Source organism: Symsagittifera roscoffensis, chromosome 3 (genome assembly GCF_963678635.1).
Source record: "Symsagittifera roscoffensis chromosome 3, txSymRosc1.1, whole genome shotgun sequence".
Taxonomy (NCBI): domain Eukaryota; kingdom Metazoa; phylum Xenacoelomorpha; order Acoela; family Convolutidae; genus Symsagittifera; species Symsagittifera roscoffensis.
Window position 1 is genome coordinate 80781191 of NC_087064.1, and position 25378 is coordinate 80806568.

A 25378-nucleotide genomic window follows, 5' to 3' on the forward strand; every position below is an offset into this window, starting at 1 on the left:
GTTTTATCGTTAATTTGATTGCTTAGATTAGTACCGGAGGCCATATATTTGTTGTATAAGGTCTCCGGTAACTTAAACTGTTTAACCAATTTTCTTTGAAAATGGGTAGGAACTTTGTATTCAAGTGTGTTTTAGTTTTTTTTCGTTTTCCACGCAAATTCAGCAAACAATCATTGGACTGGGATTGATATATCATATTAAAGCCCTTTCAGTCGTGATTCGAACGACAATAAAAAATTTCGAAAAAAATTTCCCAGTGTTGAGATAAACTGGTTTGAATTTGTTGATTTTTCGTCTAATTTTTAGATAATGAGCAGGCTTACATTCGCTTATTGATGTAAGCCTTGATTTAAGCCTTGAAACTTTAGTTTTACTCAAATGAAGTTAGCCTTTGGAGTTTTTAGCTTCAACCTAGGATTCAAAAACTTCAAAAACTGGAAAAATTTTGAAAAATTAAAAGAAAAATTTTTTTTTTCGTTTTTTTCTTCAAAACATGTTTTCCAATTTGCATATTTTACAATGACTGATGAAAATGCCTAAGCTCTACTTTTTCGCTCAGATTCCTTTATCACACCAAGCCGAAAAAACGACACTAATTTGAAAAAATTATTTTTTTTTGTAATTTTTTTAAGACTGGTCGGAACATTTGTGATACTTGCACAGTAACCAGCTATCCTTGCTACATTTTCGGATGAGTTAGCTTTTCGGAAGGAAAATTACATATGTCCTTCTCTTGTTCTTAAAAACAATTTTAAAAAACTTAAGAAAAGGTATTTAGACATTTCTTCAAAATTGCCTTGGCAAAATAGCTGATCAGAACTAGTCTCGGATCTACTAAACAATCTCCCGCTTTCAAGAAAGGGGGGGGGGGGGAGATCGTTGAGTAGATTACTTGCAGCGATTTTTCGACCAATCAGAATGCGGCAAAATTTGAATTTACATAGAACGCTATAAGAGCGATTTTACTGTTTTTATTTACAGGTATGGAGATTCTTTAATAGATACAATGGGGGGATGGTCGATTTTCGATTTTGTGTTGTTGTCTCAAGAGTAGGTTACCAATTGCGAATTTTTTAGCCGAACATCTCGGCTCAGCATATTATATCCAGACGGTTCTGCTCAAAAATCAAACTAAAAAAGAACTGAGGAATATTGTTTTACGGAATTTCTAACTAAATCTCATCAGTTCATCTATTGTACTTCATTATCTTCATGATTTTATACAAAAGTATGCAATATGTGCAGCAAAAAACTACTAGTTTTCAATCAACTCAGAACTTTCATCACTTCTTCAGTTTTCATTTCAATTCAACTCAGAACTTTTTGTTCATTCGCAGATGCAGCGGCGGAGCTAAAAGTGGGCTAATTTGGACCTTCTAGAGATGTGAAGAAAGACGACAACTGGTATGACTCATTGGTCCAAATCATTCCCACTAGAGTCGACCAATAAACTACATTAAATAGAAGGAATAGAGCTGGGAAAAGTACACGCGCGATGTTATTAATTACGTTCAAAGAATGAATTTTCCGTTTCTCCTCATTCGGATTACTGACACAGTCGGCTTCTAGAACGAAACTTTCTTCTTCGTGAACTGTGAACAGATTGTCACCTTCGAAGGAACTGAAATTTGAAAAATTCCCGTTTTCTTGATTTCCGATCTCTTTATTTTTACATGCTGCTTGCCGTTCGTCTAAGATGGAGTGTTGTACGCTCTCTGACTGACGGCGGCGGTTCGAATCCCTGTCGGACTCGCCAACAGCGTGGTAGCCATTGCATTGCTTGTACTGCTTGTGGGCCGAAGTGTACCTGCCGTTAACTTTGGAGCGGTTCTTCATCTCAAATGAACTTTGTCGTGGCTGAAACACAGATCAATTTGATTTATTAGGAACACAGAAGGCCAAACAAATACCAAAGGACGCACAAAAATAATCAGTGTCTCTTCTCTGTCTTGTTGAGGAAGCTGATACTAATAAAATCTAGTCTTATTCCCAATTGTAGTTCGCGTTTTCTTCTCATTAGTATCAAATTAGTTCTTCTGTTTTAAGTTGAATCGGTTGATCGAACTTGCTTTTGTTTGCAACTCTCCGTGAATTGGTAATTGTAAAACCGGAAAATGTATTTAGTGCACATATGGTTATAACAATGTTTTGCATTTTATTCTTACGCCTTAAATCATTAAAATATGCTTTTCAGAGGTTTATAATGAATCAGTGTTTGCTAGCTCTATCACGTAAACCGCTTTTGGAGCGGCAATGTAGAAGCAAGTTGAAGAATTAATCATCTTCTCCAGTTAAGTGAAGTAGAAATTTGAAAATCAAATTAAGTTTCAAATGGTCCTTTTTAATTTACCGATCAAATTGGACTCTTTTAGTAACTAAGATCGTACTTTCAGGGATCATTTCTTGAGTGCGTATCTTGGCCTCTCGAGGCAACCTTGACGACCTTCGTCAGTCCGATGATGACAGGTGGCGTCTCTCCACAGCATGAGAGTGCAGTCGAAGTACTGACTTCGGTTGTGTCGATGATTGCTTGCCCTTCTGGGAAACGGAGAGTTCGCTATCTGAGGGCTAACTTTCAACCGAACTTTCCACTAATTGTGTATGTATTAAGTATTGTCACACAAATACTGATGTAATCAGCTTCAATCTTGTAATACTACAAAAATGTATTGTGAATAATCACGAACACTCACCTTTAATTATATATCCTTCCATTAAGAGAACGATAACCGTGGACATTTAACCGTAATGCGACTACTCGCAATATACTCATCGCTGCAGTCGCGCCAACGCGTTGCGAGCTTGCCAACAGAGGGTATCGGACTTTTATACGAAATTCATAGCTGATTATCGCCGCCAAGCGGCGGCGACTCGCGCCCAACAGCATCCTTAAGCCCAAAATTCGTAACTTATCAATTAATTTTCAATCTTTGCGAGCTGTCGTTTTCCTTAAATTTTACAAGTTGTTTTTTTTTATTGCGAGTTGTCGCAGTACATGTAGCATGCTGTTTTTTCTCGTTTCTCACTTCGAAGAAAATTTTAAATGTGGCGCTTTTCGCCTCTAAAATTTAGTGGCAAATTTTGCCCCAAGTTCATTAAGGGACTTAGTGATTGCAATATTTGGGGCGAAATGTGCGTATACCGTAAATTATGGCTGATTTTATGGCAGAAAAAATTTGTAGCCTCGTGCTTTCACACGCAACTTACTCTGATCGGGTTATTCTTAATTCTCCTTCTGTGCAAATTGGTAGTGTTGCTGGAATGTGAGAAAGACGACAGATCCTTGCTACTAATATTTGTCGTCGAATTAAGTTGTCTTCTAGGGTGATTGGCGTTCTGATTGACCAGTAAGATGCAATTGTTGCTGTCGCTTGTCCTCTGAGCTCCCGACGACGGACTCGTTGAGCCGGAGGCGCGTAGCGTGAGTGACATGTCGTCTAGGTGTCTGTGAGTCGTGAAATCCGATAGTGCGAATTCTATCATGGCGAATATGACGAATACGAAGCACACCCAGAGATAGATGTCGATTGCAGTCACTTTGTTGTTCACGTGTTTCTCGTTATGAGCTGTGCTTTGAGTAGCTGAAACGAAAAAAGGCGGTTGCTTTGAAAGATAAAACAGAAAAGCGACCCAAAATGTAGACAAATTGTCATCGGATCAAGTCAAATGAACTGTCGTCTTCATTTTATGTGTGGTACGGCTGTGAACTGCTCTGAAACGCTTAATTTTTCTTTATGACAGGAACATTCGCAATAAGACTCGATTTGAAACTTTTTTGACGAGACGGATCAAAACCAAATGTTAACAGGTTTCTTTTTAGTTTGTAGCATGCTTGTCGCCCTTTTAACGAGCTCATACGGCCGGAGGAGCTCGAATTTCCTTGGTAAGCTAAAATGGAGTTTCTATTCTTGGTCGTACTATTGTGGTATCCGTAAAAGATCAACCGTACAAACCATTTTTATTCGCGCGTTTGTATTATGAAATGCATATTTTATACAGAATTTTTTTTCAAAATTAATCCATGCTTGGGGAGGGCATTCTACGGTAGGTCACTTAGGAGGGGAGGGGGGGGGATCGTACGGTTGATCCTCCGTAAGTAATTAACCCTTATAATCATTGAAAACCAGCAATTAATTATGCGCAAATCTTGAACCCGCCGCCCGGGTTGACGTCCATAAAAGAAAAATGCTTGTCATACAATTTCATATATGGCAACTATGGAAAAAGTGCTTATCATACAATTTACATACAAAATTTAAAAACTGTTTTAAACGCTTTTAGAGAAATACTTCTGTTCTATTTCCATCTTTTGAATCTTTCTGCTCAATAAAAACATTATTTCAATTTTGGTCAAAAAAATGCTTATCATAATATTTTCATATATGACAACTGTACGATAAGCTTTTTGCTATTGAAAAAATAAAATCTTCGAAATTAATTTAACGATAATTCTAACTTGTTCGAGTTTAGAAATTTTTTTTTGAAAGAATGCATTTTAACTCTCAAAAACATGATTTTAATTTTGGGTAAAAAAATGCTTATCATATAAATTTTCATGTATGAATTCTATGATATGCATTTTTCCATAAGCAAAAACACAAATTTAAGGTAATAAAAATTTTAATCCTTTTTTGTTTTTTGGTTGCAAATTTGCTTTTGTGCTCAAATATATTTTGTGTTTATAACGTAGTCCAGAATGAGTTTTTCACCCAAAAAATCCAAAAATCACGAAAAAGTGTTTTTTTTTCTGTAAACACAATTATTATGTTTTTATTTCATTTGCTAAGATAAAAACAAATTTCTGAAAAAACGGGCCTTTTTTCTCAACTACCAAAGTTTTCAAACCAAAAATTATCTAGCTACCTTTTTAGTATTTAAATCCATGTGAAAAGGTACAAATTAACGTAGGTAGCAAAAATCACCAAATGCAGTTTATCTGCGTGGGAACGGCCAGTTACACTCTGGGTTTTCTTATGACAAAAAGTCCCGGGTTAGTGTTTCGGATAAAACACAAAATTTCACAACAAATTTGTTTTGGTATTTTCTTTTATGGAAAAAAAAATGCTTGTCATACAATTTCATGGTATGGATAAATTGCCTATCATAATATTTCATTGAATGGGAAAAATGCTTATCATGCTTTCTTCATAATATTTTTTCGGTCTATGAAATAGTACGATAATCATTTTTTCATAATATGAAATAGTATGATAAGCATTTTTGTCACTCTGGGCGGTGCTTGCTCTCGCTTGAATTAGATTGAGGGCGTTTTTGGTGCGGTTGGTAAAAACGATTTTAATTTCTGACAGCTAGGTGAATAATTATGTCAAATAGTTTTCGATTGGGCGGGTCTTAGGGCGGTGTTTCGACTAGCATAAAGCTCGACTAGGTTAAAAAATTTCAAACTGAAAACCATATCAACTAGCATAAAAATCGAGACAAAATTGAAATATTCAATAAAAACAAAATGATCAGGATCTTCTTATCTATTTATCCCTTGTTGAACCTTGCTAACTATCCCCCATGCATGTATTTTTTGACAACACAATTCTGAATCAAATATACATTCCAATTATGGGTTCGATCATCAAAAATTGGAGGTCGCAAAATAGTACCAAAGGTGAGACACTTTTTGCGGCTATGGGGTCAAATCCCTAGGAGAGGGAGGGTGATCATATGCCTTCCCCCAAATCCTTTACTGGGTCGAAGTGTGACTGATTTGGTCGAAGTGTGAACAGATTTGGGGGGATGTTAATTTGGTTTCAAAACTTCATTTCCTTATTGTTTCCCGGTTTAATGATCAGACGGTCGCGACCAAATTTTGGTATTTCCAAACTGCCGCGGCCAAAATTAGATATTTTCAGACCACCGCGACCAAAGTTGGTTATTTCCAGATTTTGAGGAACGAGGCAATGTGTCAGCGACCCGCGCGACCCCAGGAAAGCTAACTGCGACCGGCTCCACCGAAAAAAAATTAAGAATTCGAGGAAAAACTTCTGGAGAAAAACTGAGGAATTTTTTCGACCGAAAAAAGTTGAACGGAAATAAATTGACAGATAAACACAACTAGACAATAATCGCAGCATAGTGTGTTTTTCGACCGCCTCAACTAACTTTTCGACCATGTCGCGACTGTTTTTTCGGCCAAGCCGCGAGTTATTTTTCGATCTTGTGGCTACTTATTTTATCCGATTCTGACTGGGCGAAAGAAACAGATTAGGTTGATCTAACTAAAGTACAAGTTTCAACATATCAGAGTAAAAAAGTAGAATGGCTAGCATGGTAGGTTTGGACGCCTTATACCGGAGTTTGACTCCCCGAAAGTCCAGAGGCTAAAAACTTTTCGACCGCCGCGAGTTATTTTTTGATCATGCCCGCGACTAATTTTTTGACTGCTGCGACTAGTTTTGCGCTATTTCCAGAAGTTTTCCGCGACTTAAAACCCTGTCCAGACTATTGATTTTTGGTCGAGGAATTAAGTTTTCCGCGACCGACAAAATCAAAAAAATTAGTAGCGGATCTCCACCCCGGTTGCTTTAATTCACATTTCTATTTCTCAGAAATGCAAGTTACAATTTATTCATATTGTTTTGTGTTACTGAAAGTTAAGTAACTTAACACCCTGCGTCTAAACAGTTTCTTTTTTGGGGCGGGGGATGTTAACTTGGTTCCACCCAAAATTTCATTTGCTTGTTGTTGGCTCAATATCACATTTCTACTTCTCAGATATGCAAGTTTCAATTTGAACGGACTCCTGTTGTTTTGTGTTTCTGAGAAATAAAGTTATCAAAACTATGCTACTCAATACATTTTCATGTGTTTTCTTTTATGCTAGTCGAGCGGTAATTGCTCTCACATTACGCTAATTTTATAGAAAATCACCTTTGGATTTTTCTAAGCACGGTCTTCTTTTCGGTTGTGACAGAAAAAGATTATTTAAACGCGGACGCAATGCAATCATTTATTTAAAACAGGCGGGTACGAAAGTTTCAATCTTCAGGACTTCAGAGGATCAGACTTTGAACTGAATTGATCGATTTCCTGTTTTGTGAAGCAAAGTTTCATATAAGCCCGCGTCAGTTCTATTGACTCGGTTTATACTTTTCAAAGCATGAAGTTGAAACCTCAGGTCAGGCTCATAAAAAATTCAATCTCTCTATTTGCTCAAGAGTCCCTTGATTAGAAAAACCCAGCCAAAGGTAATTGCATGCGAAGATATTTGATGTCACAAAACTGGTCAGATCGGTGGGAATTTGACGCTTGAGTTGAAATAAGATAAAGCATCCAAATTTAATGACCATTTCAGATTCCACAATAGTGGCATAATTCGCCTACTTCGTGGAGGATGGATTGACTGAGTGCTCCAATTTGGCCATCGAGTTGTGAATTATGCCAAAAATAACTGTGCAAATGTGTAGAAAATTGGTGTTATTTTCTGAAAGTTTTCTTAACAATAACTCTTAAACGTTTTTTTTTAATGAAAACGTATTGCTAAGAAAACGCTAAATAAAGCTTCCAATCCACTTTTCTTTTCTGTAAAAAAAAATTTCTCAGCCTGAGTTTCACATAACGAAAGCTGAAACCGATTTTTCTCGAACTGGGATATTTTTTTTGGAAGTTTGTTAAGGTTCGAATCACGACTGAGAATACTTTAATATGATATATCAGTCAACCCATTCCGACGATTTTTCGTGATATCTGATTTTGCGTGAAAACAAAAACAAAAAAAAGAACAAGCATAAATGGTTACTGTGCAAAAAGCACAGAATGTTCCGACCATAGTCTTGAAAAGTACGAAAGATTTTTTTTTTCAAATTAGTTTTGCTCTGCGTGGTGTGATAGAAGTATCTGAACAAAAAACTAAAACTTAGGCATATTTTAGAACGTAATAAAACAGGCGAATTGGAAAACAATTTTTGTAGAAAAATTACTAGAAAAACAAAAAATCGTAAGAAATTTTTTTTAAAAATTCCAACAGTTTAACGTTTTTCAGAACTTTTTTCAAAGTTTTGAGTTTTTTGATAATTAAAATTGCGCTACAAACTCCAAAAATAAACTTTACTTGAGTAAATCTAAATTTCAAGGCCTTTACTGTTCATAAATAAGCGAATCTAATCCTGCTTACTAGTTCGAAATTAAACAAAATTCAAAATTTTCAAACCGACACAGAATTTTTGTAGAATTTGTTTTATGTCATCTAAAAGCGACTGAAAAGGCTTTAACATACCCAGTCGGATGATTGACTATGATTGTAGCTCAAAATACAAATTTCGCCTTGTTCACCTGCGGTTCTTTTGTGCACTAAACGCTGGCATTTAATGCGAATCAGAAATCATTCCAGTTCCAACTGAAGCAATGTATCTGATCTCAATGATACGTTATTAGACACTAAAATTTTCCTTTAATCTTTTTAAAATCACTTCGAAAACTCATTGACAAAATTATTCAGAATATTCAGATTTTTCAAAAACAAATTAAAAGTGGAAATAGGAGAAAAGCCACTTGCGCTCGTGCGGCTGTATGCGCGATTTTTTGTTATAAGGTATACAAAAATTGGATGAAGAATATTTAGTGTTTTTGAAATATAATCCCATTGTGATAATGTTAAACTAAGTTTTTCCTTATGAAATTGAATTGTTGGAATGTAATGTGAGGGGCTGTGAATACAAAGTAATGCTGTAGCATTGTGAGTGTAAGTATAAAGCAACAAAAACTATTTCGCACCATAATCATTTAGGTAAAATTCTTAGAAACTTTTGTTCACATCACTTTTTATCCAATCTCAACCCAATTTGGGAAAAATGCGTTTAAATTTTCCAATGTTGTTCGTTTGGTTTCGATAGTTTAAATCAGCGCTGTATTAACTTGTATACAGAGCTGATTTGAATTATTCAGACAAAACGAACAATATTTGAACATTAAAGGCGTTTTTCTCAAATTGGGTTGAGTTTCGATAAAAAGTGATGCGAGTAAAAGTCGCTCAGAATTTACCCAAAATTATTAAGATGCGAAAAAATTTCTCTGCATTGTATTCACAGTTGCTCACAGTCGCAAATATATGTGGTTCAGATTAAAATCATTGATTTTATGCAAGCTAATTTATTCGAATATTCTTGATTAGAACATATCACTCAGTATTGGACCTGCCATTGTTTTTGGGGAATATTTTACAAGTTAGCAATTTTTGACTTTTCTTTTTTGCTAAGATCTACTACACCAGACGCGGTGCCGACCTTCTCAGAAAATCCATGGGTGCTCAGTGATTTGAACAGTCTGGTTTTGCTCAGCATTTGTTGTTTAGTTGGATCAAAACTTTGTCATCCTCCCAAAATAGACTCTTCCACATGATTTCTCGGCCATATTATTTTTCCTACTGTCGATACGAAAGTAACGGAAAATTTGTGCTCGGGGTGGGTTTTTTCTTCAGACAATTTTCGACTTTTTAACCAGCCATTCTTCACGTAACTTTTTAAAAATCATTCGAAAGGTATTGTTGTCCTGAGCTTAATTTTGAAACGATATTTCACCTGTGATCATTTTTTGTAAAGTTATGAGGGTTTAAAGATTATCATTTTGGCTAATTTGGGACAATTAACGCGCGATATGTTTCGCGCTATTAACGCGTAAGCGGAGATTTAATCCGTCTTAGCAATCGTTCCAAATTGGTTGAAAGAAGCTTATTTGCCTTAATTGATTTGTTACAAGGAGCGAAATCTATCACTTTGTACTTCATATGGCGTGTGGGGGGATGATTATAATAAAAAATTTCAATTTTAAAAAAAATCATTTTTTTCATTTAACTTTTTAATGTAATTACTGCTCCATAAACCTTAAAAAGCAGTCGGAACATTCAGGGCTTCGCCCTGATATGAGCAGTCTTGTTTAATTTGGATTAACATTTATAGCGCTGCGGGTAAAAATACTTGACTCTACTTGGTTGAAAATCCATAGTTTATTTTCTTTGAAATCTTTTCCTTTATAGCCCACTAGATTAGCAAGAAAAGGATTTACTGAGAGAAACTTTTCAGATAGAGAACATTTTATGAGGAGACCCTCTAAGATTTTTCAAGTGATGGTGGTTACAAAAACATATTACAATGTTTTTATTTTTTGAGGCCAACCAAGTATTTTCTTGAGTCTTCTGAAATGCTTAAAAGCTTAAAAACGCAGTTACATAAATGTTTTTTACTCGTCCGCAATTTCATTCCCCACTCCCGAAATCCTGGATTGCATTAGTGGATTTCATGTCAAACTATTTTGACGATTTTTTTTTTTCATTTTTGAAAATTCCCTATTTGCCGATAACTTCAAAAATTGAGTTCAAAAAAACTTAAAGTATAGCGTTTTGCAAGAAAAACATTAAACAAAATCAAATGTGACAGAAAAAACAGAAGTAGTGAAATGGTACTAAGGGAATTTGTGGATGGTGATTGTACAGATCTTTTGAGATGGTGATTGTACTGAGGACTGGTTCTGCAATACTCTTTTCACTCTCATCAAAAGACGGAGGAAAAGGTGCTATCGGTTCGAAAGTCTCAACATGATGCTTTTTTAATATTCAACATATTGGGCTTCGGTGTTTGGGAAAATCCTGTACTGTCTTAAGAGCAATTAGGCACTTTTGACTGATTAATTCCCAGAACAGGTCGACAAAGTGACAGTTACTGATCCACCAAGTCTCGTGGAAGATCCCCAAAGAGCCACAAAATCCGGTAAATTAGTTCTTCACAATGCACCCTTCGCAGTATATGTTTTACATGCCATCATGCCATTCGAAAATTCAAGTTCAAGTTCATTTTCACATTGAAAAAAAAAACGATTGTAGGCAGAGGGTGGATATGAGTTTTCTCGAGCGCGGGTTCCGGGGAGTAACGGAAACCACATTTTTGTCGATCAATTTAAATTTGAAAATATTTGTCATAAAAAAACGCAATTGTGATTCATATAGGTGAAGTCGATAAAATAAAAGTGAACAAAAGTCAAAAATAAGAATGAGCAAAAGCTCTCCTATAAATTAGTAAAATGAAATTACCATTACCATTTCAAAACAACCCAGTTTTAATCAACTCAAAAAGCAGTTCAATGAGATTAATAGTTAAGAACATCTGAGATTAGTTTTTATGCGCCTTTTGAGTAAGATTTATTTAACGGGATCGTATTCGTTAGACAAAACAAGACTGCCCGTATACCAGGGTAAAGCCCTGAATGTTCCGACTGCCCCTCAATCCATATCGAGCAGTTTATGGGAAAAGAAAATATTTTGAAAACTATTAATTTTGAACCTCAAAGATGAGGTGTGAAATTTTGAGTCGAACGAAATTAATACGCTCGATTAACTAGCCTCAAGTCAATTTAGAAAGATTTTTTTGTTCGGGATAATTCGCCACGCATAAATAAGTCGCGTTACGCTTTCAACGTTATGAATCAAGACGGCTCTTAGATGATGTCAAAGCCCTGAATGTTCCGACCGCCCCTTAATCACTATCGAATACTTTTGTGAAAAGAAAATATTGAAAGCCTGTAAAATTTGGACAAAATCAAAATGTACAATTTCGTTCGTACCAATTATCTAGCGTCAATTCATATTGGAACGATGTTGTGGTGCGAGATAATTCGCCACGCATAATTAATTCGCGTAACGCACTCAGCAATATGAATAAATGATCAAAGTGCGAATAATTTAGTCTAAAACTTAGCCAATTTGGCAATTTTTAAACATCCAGAGCATTACAAACAATAATCGGAGGTAAAATATCTTTTTACATTTGAACTCAGGAAATCAATATCTTCAATGTGGTATAAAAATTTTTTTGCCGAAAACTATTATTTCGATCGGCGAGAATTGACAGAATAGGAAAAAACCACAGCGAGCATGAATATTCCATTTTCTTCGGAAGTCGGAACAATTAAGCTTGTCTTATGCTACAAGAGCAAGCCAAACTCAATTATTGTAAGATTTACACGTTTGTGTTTTTTCTCCGGAGATAGACGTCTTAAGAGTTCGACTGATATAGAACGATGATTTCACTTTATGTGTCGTATCTGTTAAACGGCCTAATTTGACACCTGGGTTATTTTAATAGATGATCATAATACTCGAATCTGATAGCTTAAGACTATTAAGAGCAGAAAAAAATAGAGCTGCCTGTGAATTATTACGAGTTGTCCCGGCTTAGAAAACACTCCACCAAAAAAGAGTTATTAAACGCAATTGCCAAATAGTATCAATCTGACATTTTGTGGGGTTTAGTTCGTTTAGTTTCTAGCTCACATTTTCCAAATCAAGTCTGCTTGCGAAGTGAGCGGAAGCAGCACTTGAAAAAATGCACGTAGTTATTGGAATTGATCTCAAAATTCCTAGCAAGACTGCTCGTATCAAGTGAGGCCCTGAATGTTCCGACTGCCTCTTAAATTCTATGGCGCAGTAAAAACATGAAAAAATAAAATGTAATAAAAAAATGATTTTTTTGTAATTTTGACAATTTTTGTGAGATTCGTCCCACCGCACGCCATATAAAGTACAAAATGATGAATTTCGCTCCTAGTAACAGATCAATTATGGCAAACAAGAGTCCTTCGAACATTTTGGAACATTTTTTGAGACGGTTTAAATCTCCGCTTAGGCGTTAATAGCGCGAGTTATATATTAAATTTTGCACATCAAAGATCAGGTGTGAAATTTTGAGTCGAACGAAATTATTACGATCGATTAATTAGCCTCAATTCAATTTGGAACGATTTTGTTGTGCGGGATAATTCTCGACGCATAAATAATTCGCGTTAAGTTTTCAACTTTATGCATACAAGACTGCTCGTATACCAGTAAAAAGCCCTGAATGTTCTGACTGCGCCCTAATTCATATCGAACAGTTTTCTGAAAGAAAAAATTTTGAAACTATAAATTTTGGACATAAAAATCTGATGTGAAATTTTGAGTCGAAACGAAATTATTACGATCGATTAACTAGCCTCAATTCTATTTGGAATGATTTTGTTGTACGGGATAATTCGCCAAGCATAAATAATTCGCGTTAAGTTTTTAACTTTTTGAATAGAAGACTGCTCGTATATGAGGTCAAATCCCTGAATGTTCCGATCGCCCATTAGTCCATATCAATTAGTTTTGAGAACAAAAAAGTTTTGAAAACTATAAATTTTGGACATCAAAAATCAGATGTAAAAATTTGAGTCTAAAGAAATTAATACGATCAATTAACTGGCCTCAATTCAATTTGGAACGATTTCGTTGTGCGGGATAATTAACCACGCATAAATAATTCGCGTTAAGCTTTCATTTTTGTGATCACAAGACTGCTCGTATATCAGGGCAAAGCCCTGAATGTTTTGACTGCCCCCTAATTCATATCGAAAAGTTTTTTGGAAAAGAAAATTTCGAAAGTCTATAAAATTTAGACAATATCAAATGTAAAGTGTAAAAGTTTGAGTCGTACAAAATTATTACGACCTATTAGCTTAGCTAGCTTCAATTCAACTTGAAACGATTTTGTTGTGCGGGATAATTCGCCACGTTCAAACAATTAGCGTTGCGTTTTCAGAATTATGATAAAAATCTTCGAAACGCGCTTAAATTTGTCCAAGGCATGGCCAAATTGGTCATTTTCCAAATCCTAGATTTTTGGAAAAAACGATTGAAGTAAAATATTCTTTAATATTTGATTCAAGGCAGTCAACATCTTTGATGGGGTATAAAAAAATTTTACCAAAAACTTTTTTTCTGATCGCCAAAAAAAACTACATCAAGCATAAATGTTCCGTTTCATCGAAGGCGAAAACAAAAACCTCAAAAGTCCGCATAAATTAGTTAAAAGCACGGCGAATGTGGCAATTTTCAAACACCCAGAACTTTGAAAAAAAAAACAATTGGGGTTAAATATCTTTTTCTGTTTGATTTTAGCGAGTTGATAAATTTTTGTCAAAAATTATCGTTAAGATTGCCGAAAATTATCTGAATAAAGAAAACACCCCAATTTTGAATATTCCGTTTACTTCGCAATTTGGAACAAAAAAACCTATGCTCATTTATTCAATTTGGAAAGAGTTCTATAAATTGCAGATATTTTTAGCTTGAATGTGTAAGTAGGCACGTAGTTCACACTGAAACTTTTAAGTCTAGAACTGATACTGCGTAAGATATATAAGCTCAGAATAAGAACTATTTTCACACAAAGTCTATAACTGGTTGCAGTTCATATGTGGGACATTGCAAACACTATAAATACTACGAAGAAATTAATCTTTCCATGAAGCGTTCACAAACAATTTTTTTGTAAATTTGTCTTTTTTCGGGTAATTCTTACAAAAAATGAATCAAATTATCTCAAAAAATGGCAAATAATTTTTTCATATACTCCAGTGCGAGTGGTTCAATTTCCGCATCCCAGACTTTTAATGGTATTCTATATACCGGCAAAAGAAAAAAAAGTTACCGCTTTTTTAAGAAAGGGGGTAATTGTTAAGTAAATTAAGTTAGTCAAATTTTCGACCAAAAGAAATCAGCAAAGTTTGAATTTTAACTACAACCCTCTAGTATTAACTTTTCGTTTTTTCTTTATCGGGGTGGCAATTCTATAGAAGGTACCAATCGGGAGATTGTTAAATTGATCCAAAACCGCTAAGCTTATAAAATCAGTATCACAGTGAAACAAAAAAGCATACAAAAAACAACGACGAAAAGCAAATTATGATCCGCAATGGCATGAAAAATTATCAAAAATTAACAAAGAACGAGAGCTTAGCTGTTAGGTTAAAAAATTTCCTCGATAATTAACGTGAGGCGACAATTCTTAACAGGCGACAATTCATAACAAGTGACCCGCAATTCGTAATAAAAAATTAAGCGTGAAACACTGATTCATGCGCAATATTCCTGTCGTGCCGAATGTAGCACAGCCGAGCGAATCAGAGCAAGCGTATTCTACTTGCCAACGCCTTGTTACGAACTGTCCCTTGTAACGAATTCTCTGCATACAGATAAAAGAACGAAACACCAAGATTTTGATTCAATCAATCGATTTCATTTATCTCTTAAGCACAAGAGTTTCTCAGGAACTTTGTCCTCTATTAAAATTACAAAAACCTGCTAATTTGATGCATTCAAATGAAATTGGACTTTTTTAAAGTCAAAAAAGTTGCCCAAAACAGCTGCAAATACTGCAAAAAGCTCTTTGCATTGCTTTTTTCTTTAGGAAAGACAGAAAAGAAATTACCAAGCATATAATTTTTGTCACATCAATAGTTCAAAAAATCATTCGAAACAACAAGAAAAAGTTTTCAACAGCAAAAAAACTTACAAAAGAAGTAAAAATATATATACCTTTGTGCATAACTCACAATCTAGTACAGCAAATTTTAAAAAAAATGTTTCGATTGCTGTGATTAGTGAGTCAATGTTGAAAAATTGTTCGTCAAAACCACTTAATTTATCAAATTACCAATAAATCAATCATGATGATCAAAATTTTCAAGAATAAACAATGCTTTAAAACTGCACACCTCCTAAATCATTGCACTTGCTTTATTTGAGTGAAATTTTTTCATTCTTGCTGCACCAGATTTGTTGTGTGGTGTGTTTTAGTTTTTGTTCCAATTAAAATAGGTACCACAAGGAAACTGGGTTGAGTGATATATAGTATTTTAGACCTTTCAGTTGTGATTTGAACCAATCTGATTACTTTTCATAAAAGTTTCCCAGTGTCGAGAAAAACTATATGAGCTTTACAGTTTGATTTATACTTTTAGGATAAAAAAAATCATCTAATTATGAATAAAACTAGTTTTAGATGCTTCATTTGAGGTTTATTTGACAAGAAAGATTTTCCAAAAAAAATGTGCTAAAAAGTAGAAAAATAATTTATTTAATTTTTTTATAATTATTTTTTGAATTTTTTTTGTCAAGTTTTTGGAGACAAATTTTTTTGATCATGCCTCAGTCACTATTTTTGTCTCCGATCATATAGTTCTCGAATCACATCAGCCACTAAAAACGACGCTGTTTTGAAGAAAAGTGAAAAGAAACTTTTTTCTATGTTTTATGAGTATGTTCGAAACATTCTGTGCTAGTTGCACAGCAACCAACTATTCTTGTTTTTTTTTCTAGATAAATAGAACATAGTTTGATCTATTATATCTATGCAAGACTGTACTGATGAAAAATTCTCAGCACATTATCAGGCACTTTAGTACACTGAATTATCCTACTTGAACTTTTAAATTAACATTTTTAGATTATTGTATAAGTTGAAACAAATCTATTGTTAACTCGCAAATAGCAATAAAATATTCTAAAATGAAAAGCAATCAAAATTTAAATTAACATTAAGATTTTTTTTCGAAACAAACTTTGTGTCAACTCCAAAAAACAGTTGTTCTATATTTTGCAACTCATCGTTTTACAAAGAATGTTTGTTATCCAGAAAGTTCAAGGATGCCGATTCAAACAGCAGAAAATATCGCTTTCAGGTCAGGTTTAGATTCGATAAGAATGCAGCTTGTGTCCTATACCTCGTCCAAAAGAAGTGCATGTAAGCAAGATAATGCATAAAAAAATTGTACTGTGTGGACTTAGTGGTTCTGAGTTTTTCAAACAGTTTTGTTCATCTCTATTTGGCCTTTGATTCCTATGGTAAAACAATTTGACCAATTTTTGCATAATTTTTTAATTTTGAATTGAAACAATAGAAAGCTGCTCGCATGGTCTATGAAGTAATGTTTGCCTTTAAAAATGGATAAGTTTTCAATTAACAAAAAAAATAGATATAATTTTTAAATCATCCGCCCACAAATGATGTTGAATAGAAAGTGACATGTTTTCCAAATAATAAAGTTTTAAGTAGACCAACTATCATCCCGCAATTACAAAAAAAAGATCAAAATTGATAACTCTACAAAAAAATTCACCGATTTCAGACCTGTTTTAATTTTATATTGTATAACTATGATTATAACGCATTTTGTTTTGCACAGGTTTTTTTTATAACTTATTTAAATAAATAACCATCAACAAAACACTCTAAAACTGTTTTTTTTTGTATCAAACTTGATACATACTACATACAACTGCCATGCAGATTATATATAGTTAATTTACATTTTATATATAGTTTATCTAAATTTTATTTACAGATTACCTACAAATTATTTAGTGATAAAATAAAATACATATTATATACAGGCTATATTCAGATTATCTACAGATTTTAAACAAGTTTTATAAAGACTCTATACATATTATATAGATTTTTTCAATATATTCGCCCATCAGATAATATGAGTATATATTGAAATAAATTTATAAAGTAAGTTCAGGAAAAGTTTGTGCTGATGTTTGAACTGAAAAAAAAAAAATGTCGAAATATTTTGCAGGAAAAACTTTTTGCTCTATATTTTTTGTGACGTTTTTGATGTTTCTTTCACAAAGTTGCGCTGAAAAGGTTGATCTTGAAAATGGCATTTGAATAAGTTCTGCACAAATGTACTTTTCTTACCGCGGGAACATTTTGCTTGCAAATCTTAGAGAAATTGCCTAAAACTTCTAGTTTGCGGCATGCATTTTGCTCAAGTGAGTTCTGCTCCCTAAAGCTATTAGGAAGATTTTCCTGATTACAAATTTTTTCTTAAACTTATGAAAAAAAAATTAAAATTTTTTTAAAAAACAAGCAATTTTTTTCGTATTTTATCAAAAATTTTCTACAGGTGTATTACAGAAAAACAAATTAATCGCCCATCAGATGAAAATATAAACTATACTAATTTTTCTGCATACTCGCCATTTAGATAGAAAAATATTTTGAAATAAAACTGTTAAGCAAGCTTTTCAGTTAAGTTATCTGCTGATAAGTGGTCTATAAAAATTACTAATGTGGAAAAAAATTCAAAAGGCATTTGATTTTCTTTTTCAGACTCGTTTCAAGTGGCAGGTAAAACACTGGGATGGCGAATGATTATATCAGCTCTCTAGATCACAAAAAAGGGGCCCAAATCGATCTCTGCTCGACCTATGTTTCGACTTGGTTCGACCTATATTTCAACTTTCTGGACGAAAATAGGTTATGCTTCGACAGTGCTCGACGTATTTTTTGACTTTGCTCGACCTATGTTTTGACTTTGTCGACAAAAATTAGGTATGTTTTGACTGTGTCGGTTTTCTCGCGCAAACATGGGATTGTTTCGACTGTGTCTGTCCTATATTTCAATTTTCTCGACTTCTCAACCATTAAATAATATGGCTAAAATTACAAAAAGTACACTTGCGAAAGCAATTTTTTTTGTAATTGGGAACTAGACTTTTGCTCATAAGCAGTTTTTCTCTCACATTTTTAGGAATTGATAATTTTTTATTATCAAATATTAACAGCTTCTAGGCCCTTTTCCAGTTAATCTGGAGGTAATGCAGTTGCCTTTGCACCATATGGTCTCGGTCGGATTTCTTCTTGAAGTGTTTGAAAATGAACTTTTTTTCCAGGAAAAGTGTAATATTCTGACTATTGTTTAACCACTTATGATTTGTCAATTTTTTGCGGTGTAAGCAGCTCACATTTAAGTTTCAAGTGTCGTTGAACATCTTGTGTAATTTTTAAAATTGCTAATGCTAACTGGTATATTTTTCAATTTTTTTCTGTTTTTTAAACGCTAAGAAAGTTTTTCCAGCCTGTATGATTATGGCGTATGTTTTGTCGGTTGAGTGAAACTATGTTGTATCGGCTTAAGGGCAAAAATTAATTATAAACCTATTGTCGCTCTAAACTGCTTATGACAATTTACTTGCCTATTTATTTTTTTTCCTACAAACTTTTTTCCTATAAAAATTGAGTTATCGGACTTTCAATTGTCTGCTCAAGTTTTGACACATCGCGAATTTCGTTTGTGCTGCAGGCAGAATGGATTTGTGCTGCAGGCAGGTTGGATTAAAAGTGCAAGTTTTGTTTAAAGTAGTTTTAGGGGGATGTGAAAATTCTTTTATATATTTTTTATAAAACCTTTTTTGTTTGGCTTAATTTGTGTCTGCTCAAAGATTGTCGGCTTAATTGACGCATCACTTTTTTTGTTCTCTAACCAAATTTCATTGAATTTACATGTGCAAATCTTGTTCAAAATACTTCAAGAGTGACTTGAAAAATTAAAAAAAATTTGCATAAAACCTTTTTTGTTCAGCTCAACTTGTGTCTGCTCAAAGATCGTCGGTTTAATTGTCTATAAAATCAATTTTTGTTTCTTGTAGCTTCAAGAGGTACTCAAAACTTTTTATAAAACTTTTCATTCCGCTAAACTTGTGTCTGCCCAAAGATTGTCGGCTTTGTTTTATTCTGTTGCTAATTTAATATTCAAAAGTCTGGCATTTTTGCTTAAAACGAACTTCTACCGAGACTTCTATGAAAATATACTGCTATGAAAGTTTAAATTTTGATAATTTTTTTAAAAAATTTTTTTCCATATTTTTCGATGTTTTTTATGTTTGTGGTGTATCGCAAGTGATGCAAAACTCTGCTTCACCTATGTGTTTTGTATGCTCTTCAGATGATTTTTCTGATAATGCCTCAACTGAAAATTAATAGAAGAATAATTAAATAGCGAAATTCGTGCATCGAAATCTAACTTTTACAAACTGAATCTTCCATTTTGTTTGTAGTTTTTTAAAAATCTGGACTGAAACTGCTCATCTGAAAACTGATATTTGAAGAAAAATTGGTAAAATTTTCTTTTATTGCCGCAGGAACCCTTAGATCTCAAAAAATTAAATGTTTCCCTTAGAGCTCAAAAAAGTTTTGACGAAGGTATTTTCTAAGCAGATTTCTTTTGCTAGGTTTTCAATTCAAAATGAATCAATAACTTCAAAAAAATTAAATTTTGAAAAAATCTGTTTGCGCTCGACCTAAATTTTGACGTTCTCGACTGAAATCAGGTTTGTTTTGACTGTGTTTACCTATGATTTGACTTAGATAAAACAAAGTCAAAAAATTAGGCGAGCACCTTGACCCGGGAACTATCGCGCAGGTCATCTGAAAGATTGTTGCTTCCGCCTAACTTTAGCGGCCAATTGCCAAAACAGGAAAGCAAAACAGAAAGAATTTACAAGCTGAGTTGCCCATCGACACTTATCCCATCAAACTTTGTTCATGCAGATATGGTTTGCATTGCTACTGACCAAACCAGCAACAAAAAAATAGGGAAGTTTGACACCATTTCGGCCTGTTCGATACGGTAAGTGACACTTTTGACAATGATGCGTTTTATTTCCAAGAAAGCTAATTAATAAAGAAACTCTACGAAGGAAAACCGTTAATTTCAATAAGCCGTTAATTTCAATAAATTTGTGGCAGAGTCTGCTAAATTTCTAACCGTTGCAAAGTAATAGATTTTAATAAGTCTACTTAATTTTTGGAAGCAAACATTTTAGGCGCGCTTATTGAAATAACTGTTTCAGACAAAATAAACCGAAAGATACTTCAGACACGTCGAACGGCAGTTGAAACCTTAAGGACTTGGCCGTAATACGAGCAGTCGTACGATTTAAAAGACATTTTCCAGCTAACAAAGTTTTTGACAAGTAGTCTTCTCAAAATTGGGAATACAAAAACGTTTATTTGAATTTAAGCTCTGAAAATTATTTTTTTTTGCAGGAATTTAAATAGTAGGAGAATAAAAATACCAGGGTTGGATTCTTCTCAGTGTAGTTAGAGATCAAATTGAAAGAAAAATCACTGAGTTAATTTAATTTTTTTTGAAAAAAAAAATCAGCGATATCTGATTTAAAACCAGATATTTTTTTCTCCAGTTATTTGCGCAATCCTATTATATGAAACCAGGATAAAAAGATTGTTTTTATAACGGTCGCTTTACTTAGCTTTTTTGCACGCTTCAACCGTTCAATTAGCCAAAATTTAAGTAATTGGAATAAATTTTAAGTCAATTTAGTATCTGTATCTTTCTGGAGATGAAAAGTTAAAGAATAAAAAACTTTATAAGTTAAAGAATAAAAAACAAAATACAGTCACCAGACGTAAAGTTGGCAACTTTTTACTTTTGGGCGATGAAGAAAATTTTTTTCAGGTTTCTTCAGTTTATTCAACGGCTACTGGAAAATCTTGATTGGCATTTTGATATGTGATGGATGAAACTGTTAAATAGAACACAGCTGAATAAAAAAGGTCAAAAATTGTTATCGAGGCGTCGTTTGACTATTTAATCAGAGAACGCCAGAGAAGTGTTCTTAGAGTAAAAAAAGCAGTAAGCAGCAAGAGCAGATTGAAGTTTTGAATAAACCGAAGAAACCTGAAAAAAATTTTGAAATTAAAAAAAAAATTCGTTTTTCTATTCTTTTTTTTTCAAAATTTTTTTTTTCAATTGACCTAATTTAATAGGACTCTCAAGTATGCCTCAGTTCTATTTTTTCGTCACAACATGCAAAAAAAATGACACCAATTTGAGAAAACATTTTGTATTTTCTTGAGACTGTAGTCGGAACCTTCTGTGCTACTTACACAGTAACCGGCTATCCTTGAAATTGTGTTGACGCTTAATTAGGTTTAAGAATAATTTGAATTTTTAATCCCTTTTGAACCATTTCGAAATTTTGAAGTGTCAGAATTGAAACGACCATGGGCACCTTTATTGTTCACAATATTCCGATCTTTTGGGCTTGGTATTTCAGGGCAGCAGTAGCAAATTTGTGACTCGGGAGCAAATGAAAATTTAAGAGGGTTGACAAATTAGTGTCGTTTTTTTTTGTTGTCACTTCTTTGTTACTTGAAAACAAGTGCTTTGGTTGCCCTCCCGAAAAGAAGCCTTTAGGTTCTTTGATTTTTTTGTCATTTTTGGACCAAAGTACAAAAAAGCCAAAATAAAACTGAGCTGAAATGAAAACGCGTTGCAGAGTGCCAAAAAAATTTTCAAAATAATTTTACTAAAAAAAATAAAACCCGCGAAAATTGAGTCGCAATAGCAAAAAGAAAACGAGAAAAATTATTGTAATTGACAATGGAATCAATCAAAGTGAAAAATTTAATCTCCTACATTAGCGTAATGAATTTTGAAAAGTAAACAATCAATACAACATTTAACGAAAATTTCGCTCATTTTTTCTTGTGCCTAATTTAAGCATTATCCTAAAACACAAAAAACTGGAAAAAAATCTTCAAATAGCATTGACTGAAGATCAAGCAATTTACGAAGAAACAGTAACAAGCAGTAGACGATTCAGTGACCTGCAAAAATACTTGAACAAAATAAGTAGTTCCAGGAAATATCCCCAAAAAATGTTCTACAAGGAAAAATCCACAAGAGATGACACCCAAAAAGCTACATTTTTTAACGAATTTTTCATCAGTAAATATCAAAAGGAATCAATTCCTAACCCTCTCGCACGAAATACAAACTGTTCTCCTACAGAAGAAATCTGTACACAAATACACATTGAAGAAACCAAAATCCAATACATTCTCAAAAATCTTTTAACCAATAAAGCGTCAGGTTTTGATGGTATAGTTAATATAATCCTAAAAAATCTTTCTGAAACTCTGTCAAAATCGCTCTATCTTCTCTTCCGCACATTCATTAACAAGCGGCTCTTCCCGACCTACTGGAAAACAAGTCAAGTGGCCCCAATTTTTAAAGAAAAGAACAAGGCGTCAGTCGAGTGCTACCGCCCAATTAGCCTCTTATGCTCCGCCTCGAAGGTCTTCGAAAAAATTATCTTTGATAATATATACCCCAAAGTTCAACCTTTCCTGGAAAACGCACAATACGGCTTCCGGCAAAAAAGGTCAGCAGTACTACAAATGGTACAATTTTTGAGCAAAGTATATGAACTCTACGATGACAAAAATGTTCAAACACTATCAGTCCTTTATCTAGATTTTTCTAAAGCCTTTGATAAAGTTCCTCATAGTATCCTAGTCGCCAAACTACGGAACATAGGTCTAAGCATTCAAATACAAGACATAATACAAGACTATCTAACAGATAGAATGCAGTTTGTGAAAATCAATAAAAGTTCATCAACTCTGAAAGAAGTAACTAGCGGTGTACCACAGGGCTCAATTCTTGGCCCTCTACTTTTTATCATATTCATTAACGACTTTCCCAAATGCATTGAGAATTCAGATTGTTTTGGCTATTGTGACGATATGAAGATCTTGTCTACTGAAGAAATTCATCTGCAAAAAAGACACGGCAAATGTTGAAAAATGGTGCAAAGAAAATAAAATGCCGCTGAATGAAGATAAATGTAATTTGTTAAACCTCAAAGGGAAAATGGAAGTTACACTATTTAATACAAATGTTGATACCGCAAAGACCCAAAAAGACTTAGGTATTTTAATGTGTGACAACCTTTCGTGGTCAGTAAATGCTGAAAATCGCATATCAAAAGCAATGGGAGCTTTTTACAAAATCAAACGAAATATCTCGAAAAAAACATCATTAAAGTCAAAATTAAACTTATACTGCGGATACATCGTACCAATCATAAGCTATGCATCGCAAACATGGTATCCGAACAAAGCAGAATTAAGACAACTAGAAAGAGTACAAAAACGAGCGACATCTTGGATTACAAATAACTTCAAAATGAGTTATACTGAAAGACTGAAATTTTTAAAGCTCCTTCCACTCTCAATGTACTTTGAATTACACGACATATTGTACTTAGTTTCACTACTAAAAAACAAACATGACATTGATTTGAATACAATTATTCATAAAAACGAATCACGAACGAGACAAGCAACACGTGGTGAGATTGCTGTTCATGCAACAAGACTGAAAAAGTCAAATGAAAATTATTATATACGTTCTAATACGCTATACAACTACTTTAGCCAAATTGTGGACTTCGAAAATCAAGATTATGACAGCCTGAAAATATCTATAACAAACACGTTTTGGAAATTCTTCAACAGAAATTTTGCAGAAAACAACTTGTGTATGTGGAGAATTCTTTGCTGGTGTGGAAACTGCAACCCACCGGGAAAAATTATGAACTTATAAACGAGGGTTCAAAACCCATGGAGAAATCCTAAAGCCTACACTACTACTACTACTACTACTTGTAAGAATAAGTAAACCAGAATTTTAACCCATTGGAAAACTCAAAAGAAACTAATTCCAAAATCATGCATTTCAGGGGCACTACTTTGATAGAGCGGTCCTCTCGAAACAACCCATTCCCTTTAGCATGACACCTAGAGCTCTCACATCGTTGAATAATTGTGATTTCGCCATTCAGAAAGATTTTCAATTAATTTCGCCATTCAGTTTATTTTCAATTAATTTTATGCTTTGTTACTTCGTAAAATCTTCATCCTCACCATTTTAAGTATTTTGATTGGCAGATAAAAAAAACACCAAAAATTGTGCTTCTACGACAAATAATTTCACTGAGTTATGTTTGCTAAACCAGTGGTAGATAAACCGGGTCGACCTGTTCGATTTATGTTTCAAATTTTTGACCAAAAATTGGTATGTTGGACCGTCTCTACCAAAATTCGATATGTTTCGACTTTCTCGACCGAAATTTTCGAAAGTTTTTTTTTATTCGACCCCGCATAGATATGTTTCATGTTTCTCGTACAAAGTTGGGTATGTTTTGACTCTCTTGACCAAAATCGGGCATGTTTCGGTTTGTGCTCGACTTAAAATTGCTTCTCAACGCAGAATTTCAGTCGCAAAACTGCACTTGCTCGACTTTCGAACAATTAGAAATATATGTCGAGATCCTCGCCCCGGGAAGTCATTATGGTGACATATCAATATAGCTATACTAAATTACCATAAAAGAAAAGCAGATGTTTTAAAAATGGAATAATGGAGGAAAAATTCGGGCTAAATAGTGGCGCCACTAATAATAGAGAATTGTTTGGTAATTGCCTCGTTTGATTTTGAAGTGGACCAATCAGACTAAGTGAATAGCTGCCGTCTAGACCAGATTAACTTTATCATCGCTGTTTATAGCTTCAGGTCTGTCTTGAAAACATCCTGTTCATGATGCAGCACCGTTCTGCTGAGCCTAGAATGCGGCAGAACCGCTTATCACTTTCGTAAAAATTTATTACTTTGGAAAACTTTTTGATAAGCCTTTTTTCAAACGATTTTTTTTGAAAATTAATCCAAATTGGCTTAAAATTCAAGTAAAACACATTGGTGGCAGTTTTAAGTAAATTAGCGCAACTTTGGCACCAAAAAAACTATTTACATTAAAAAATTGTATGCAATTTTTCTATAGAAAAGCTACAAGTTTGAGATAAACATTTTAACATCTTTTTTTGGTTGTACATATACATAGTGTTTTTGGTAACAAAGTTGCGCTAACGTAATTTAAACTGCCACCAATTTGTTTTGTTTGAGTTTCAAGCCAATTTAGAGT

General features: G+C 33.8%; 1 protein-coding gene and 1 non-coding gene across 2 annotated transcripts in view; one reads left to right on the plus strand and one right to left on the minus strand.

Moving 5' to 3' along the window:
* Positions 1–1148: 1148 nt before the first annotated feature.
* Positions 1149–25378, minus strand: part of LOC134841361 (glycine receptor subunit alpha-4-like) — a 67201-nt gene continuing 42971 nt past the window's right edge. The window contains exons 7-8 of the mRNA XM_063857295.1: positions 3208–3581; positions 1149–1857 (exon numbers count right to left, since the gene is read on the minus strand). Coding sequence (XP_063713365.1) covers positions 1363–1857; positions 3208–3581 — 869 coding nt within the window. The 3' untranslated portion in view covers positions 1149–1362. The remainder of the gene's footprint in view (positions 1858–3207; positions 3582–25378) is intronic.
* On the plus strand, positions 2378–2570 carry LOC134843014 (small nucleolar RNA U3). The gene has a single exon (XR_010162589.1). It is a non-coding gene; the product is annotated as a small nucleolar RNA U3 (small nucleolar RNA).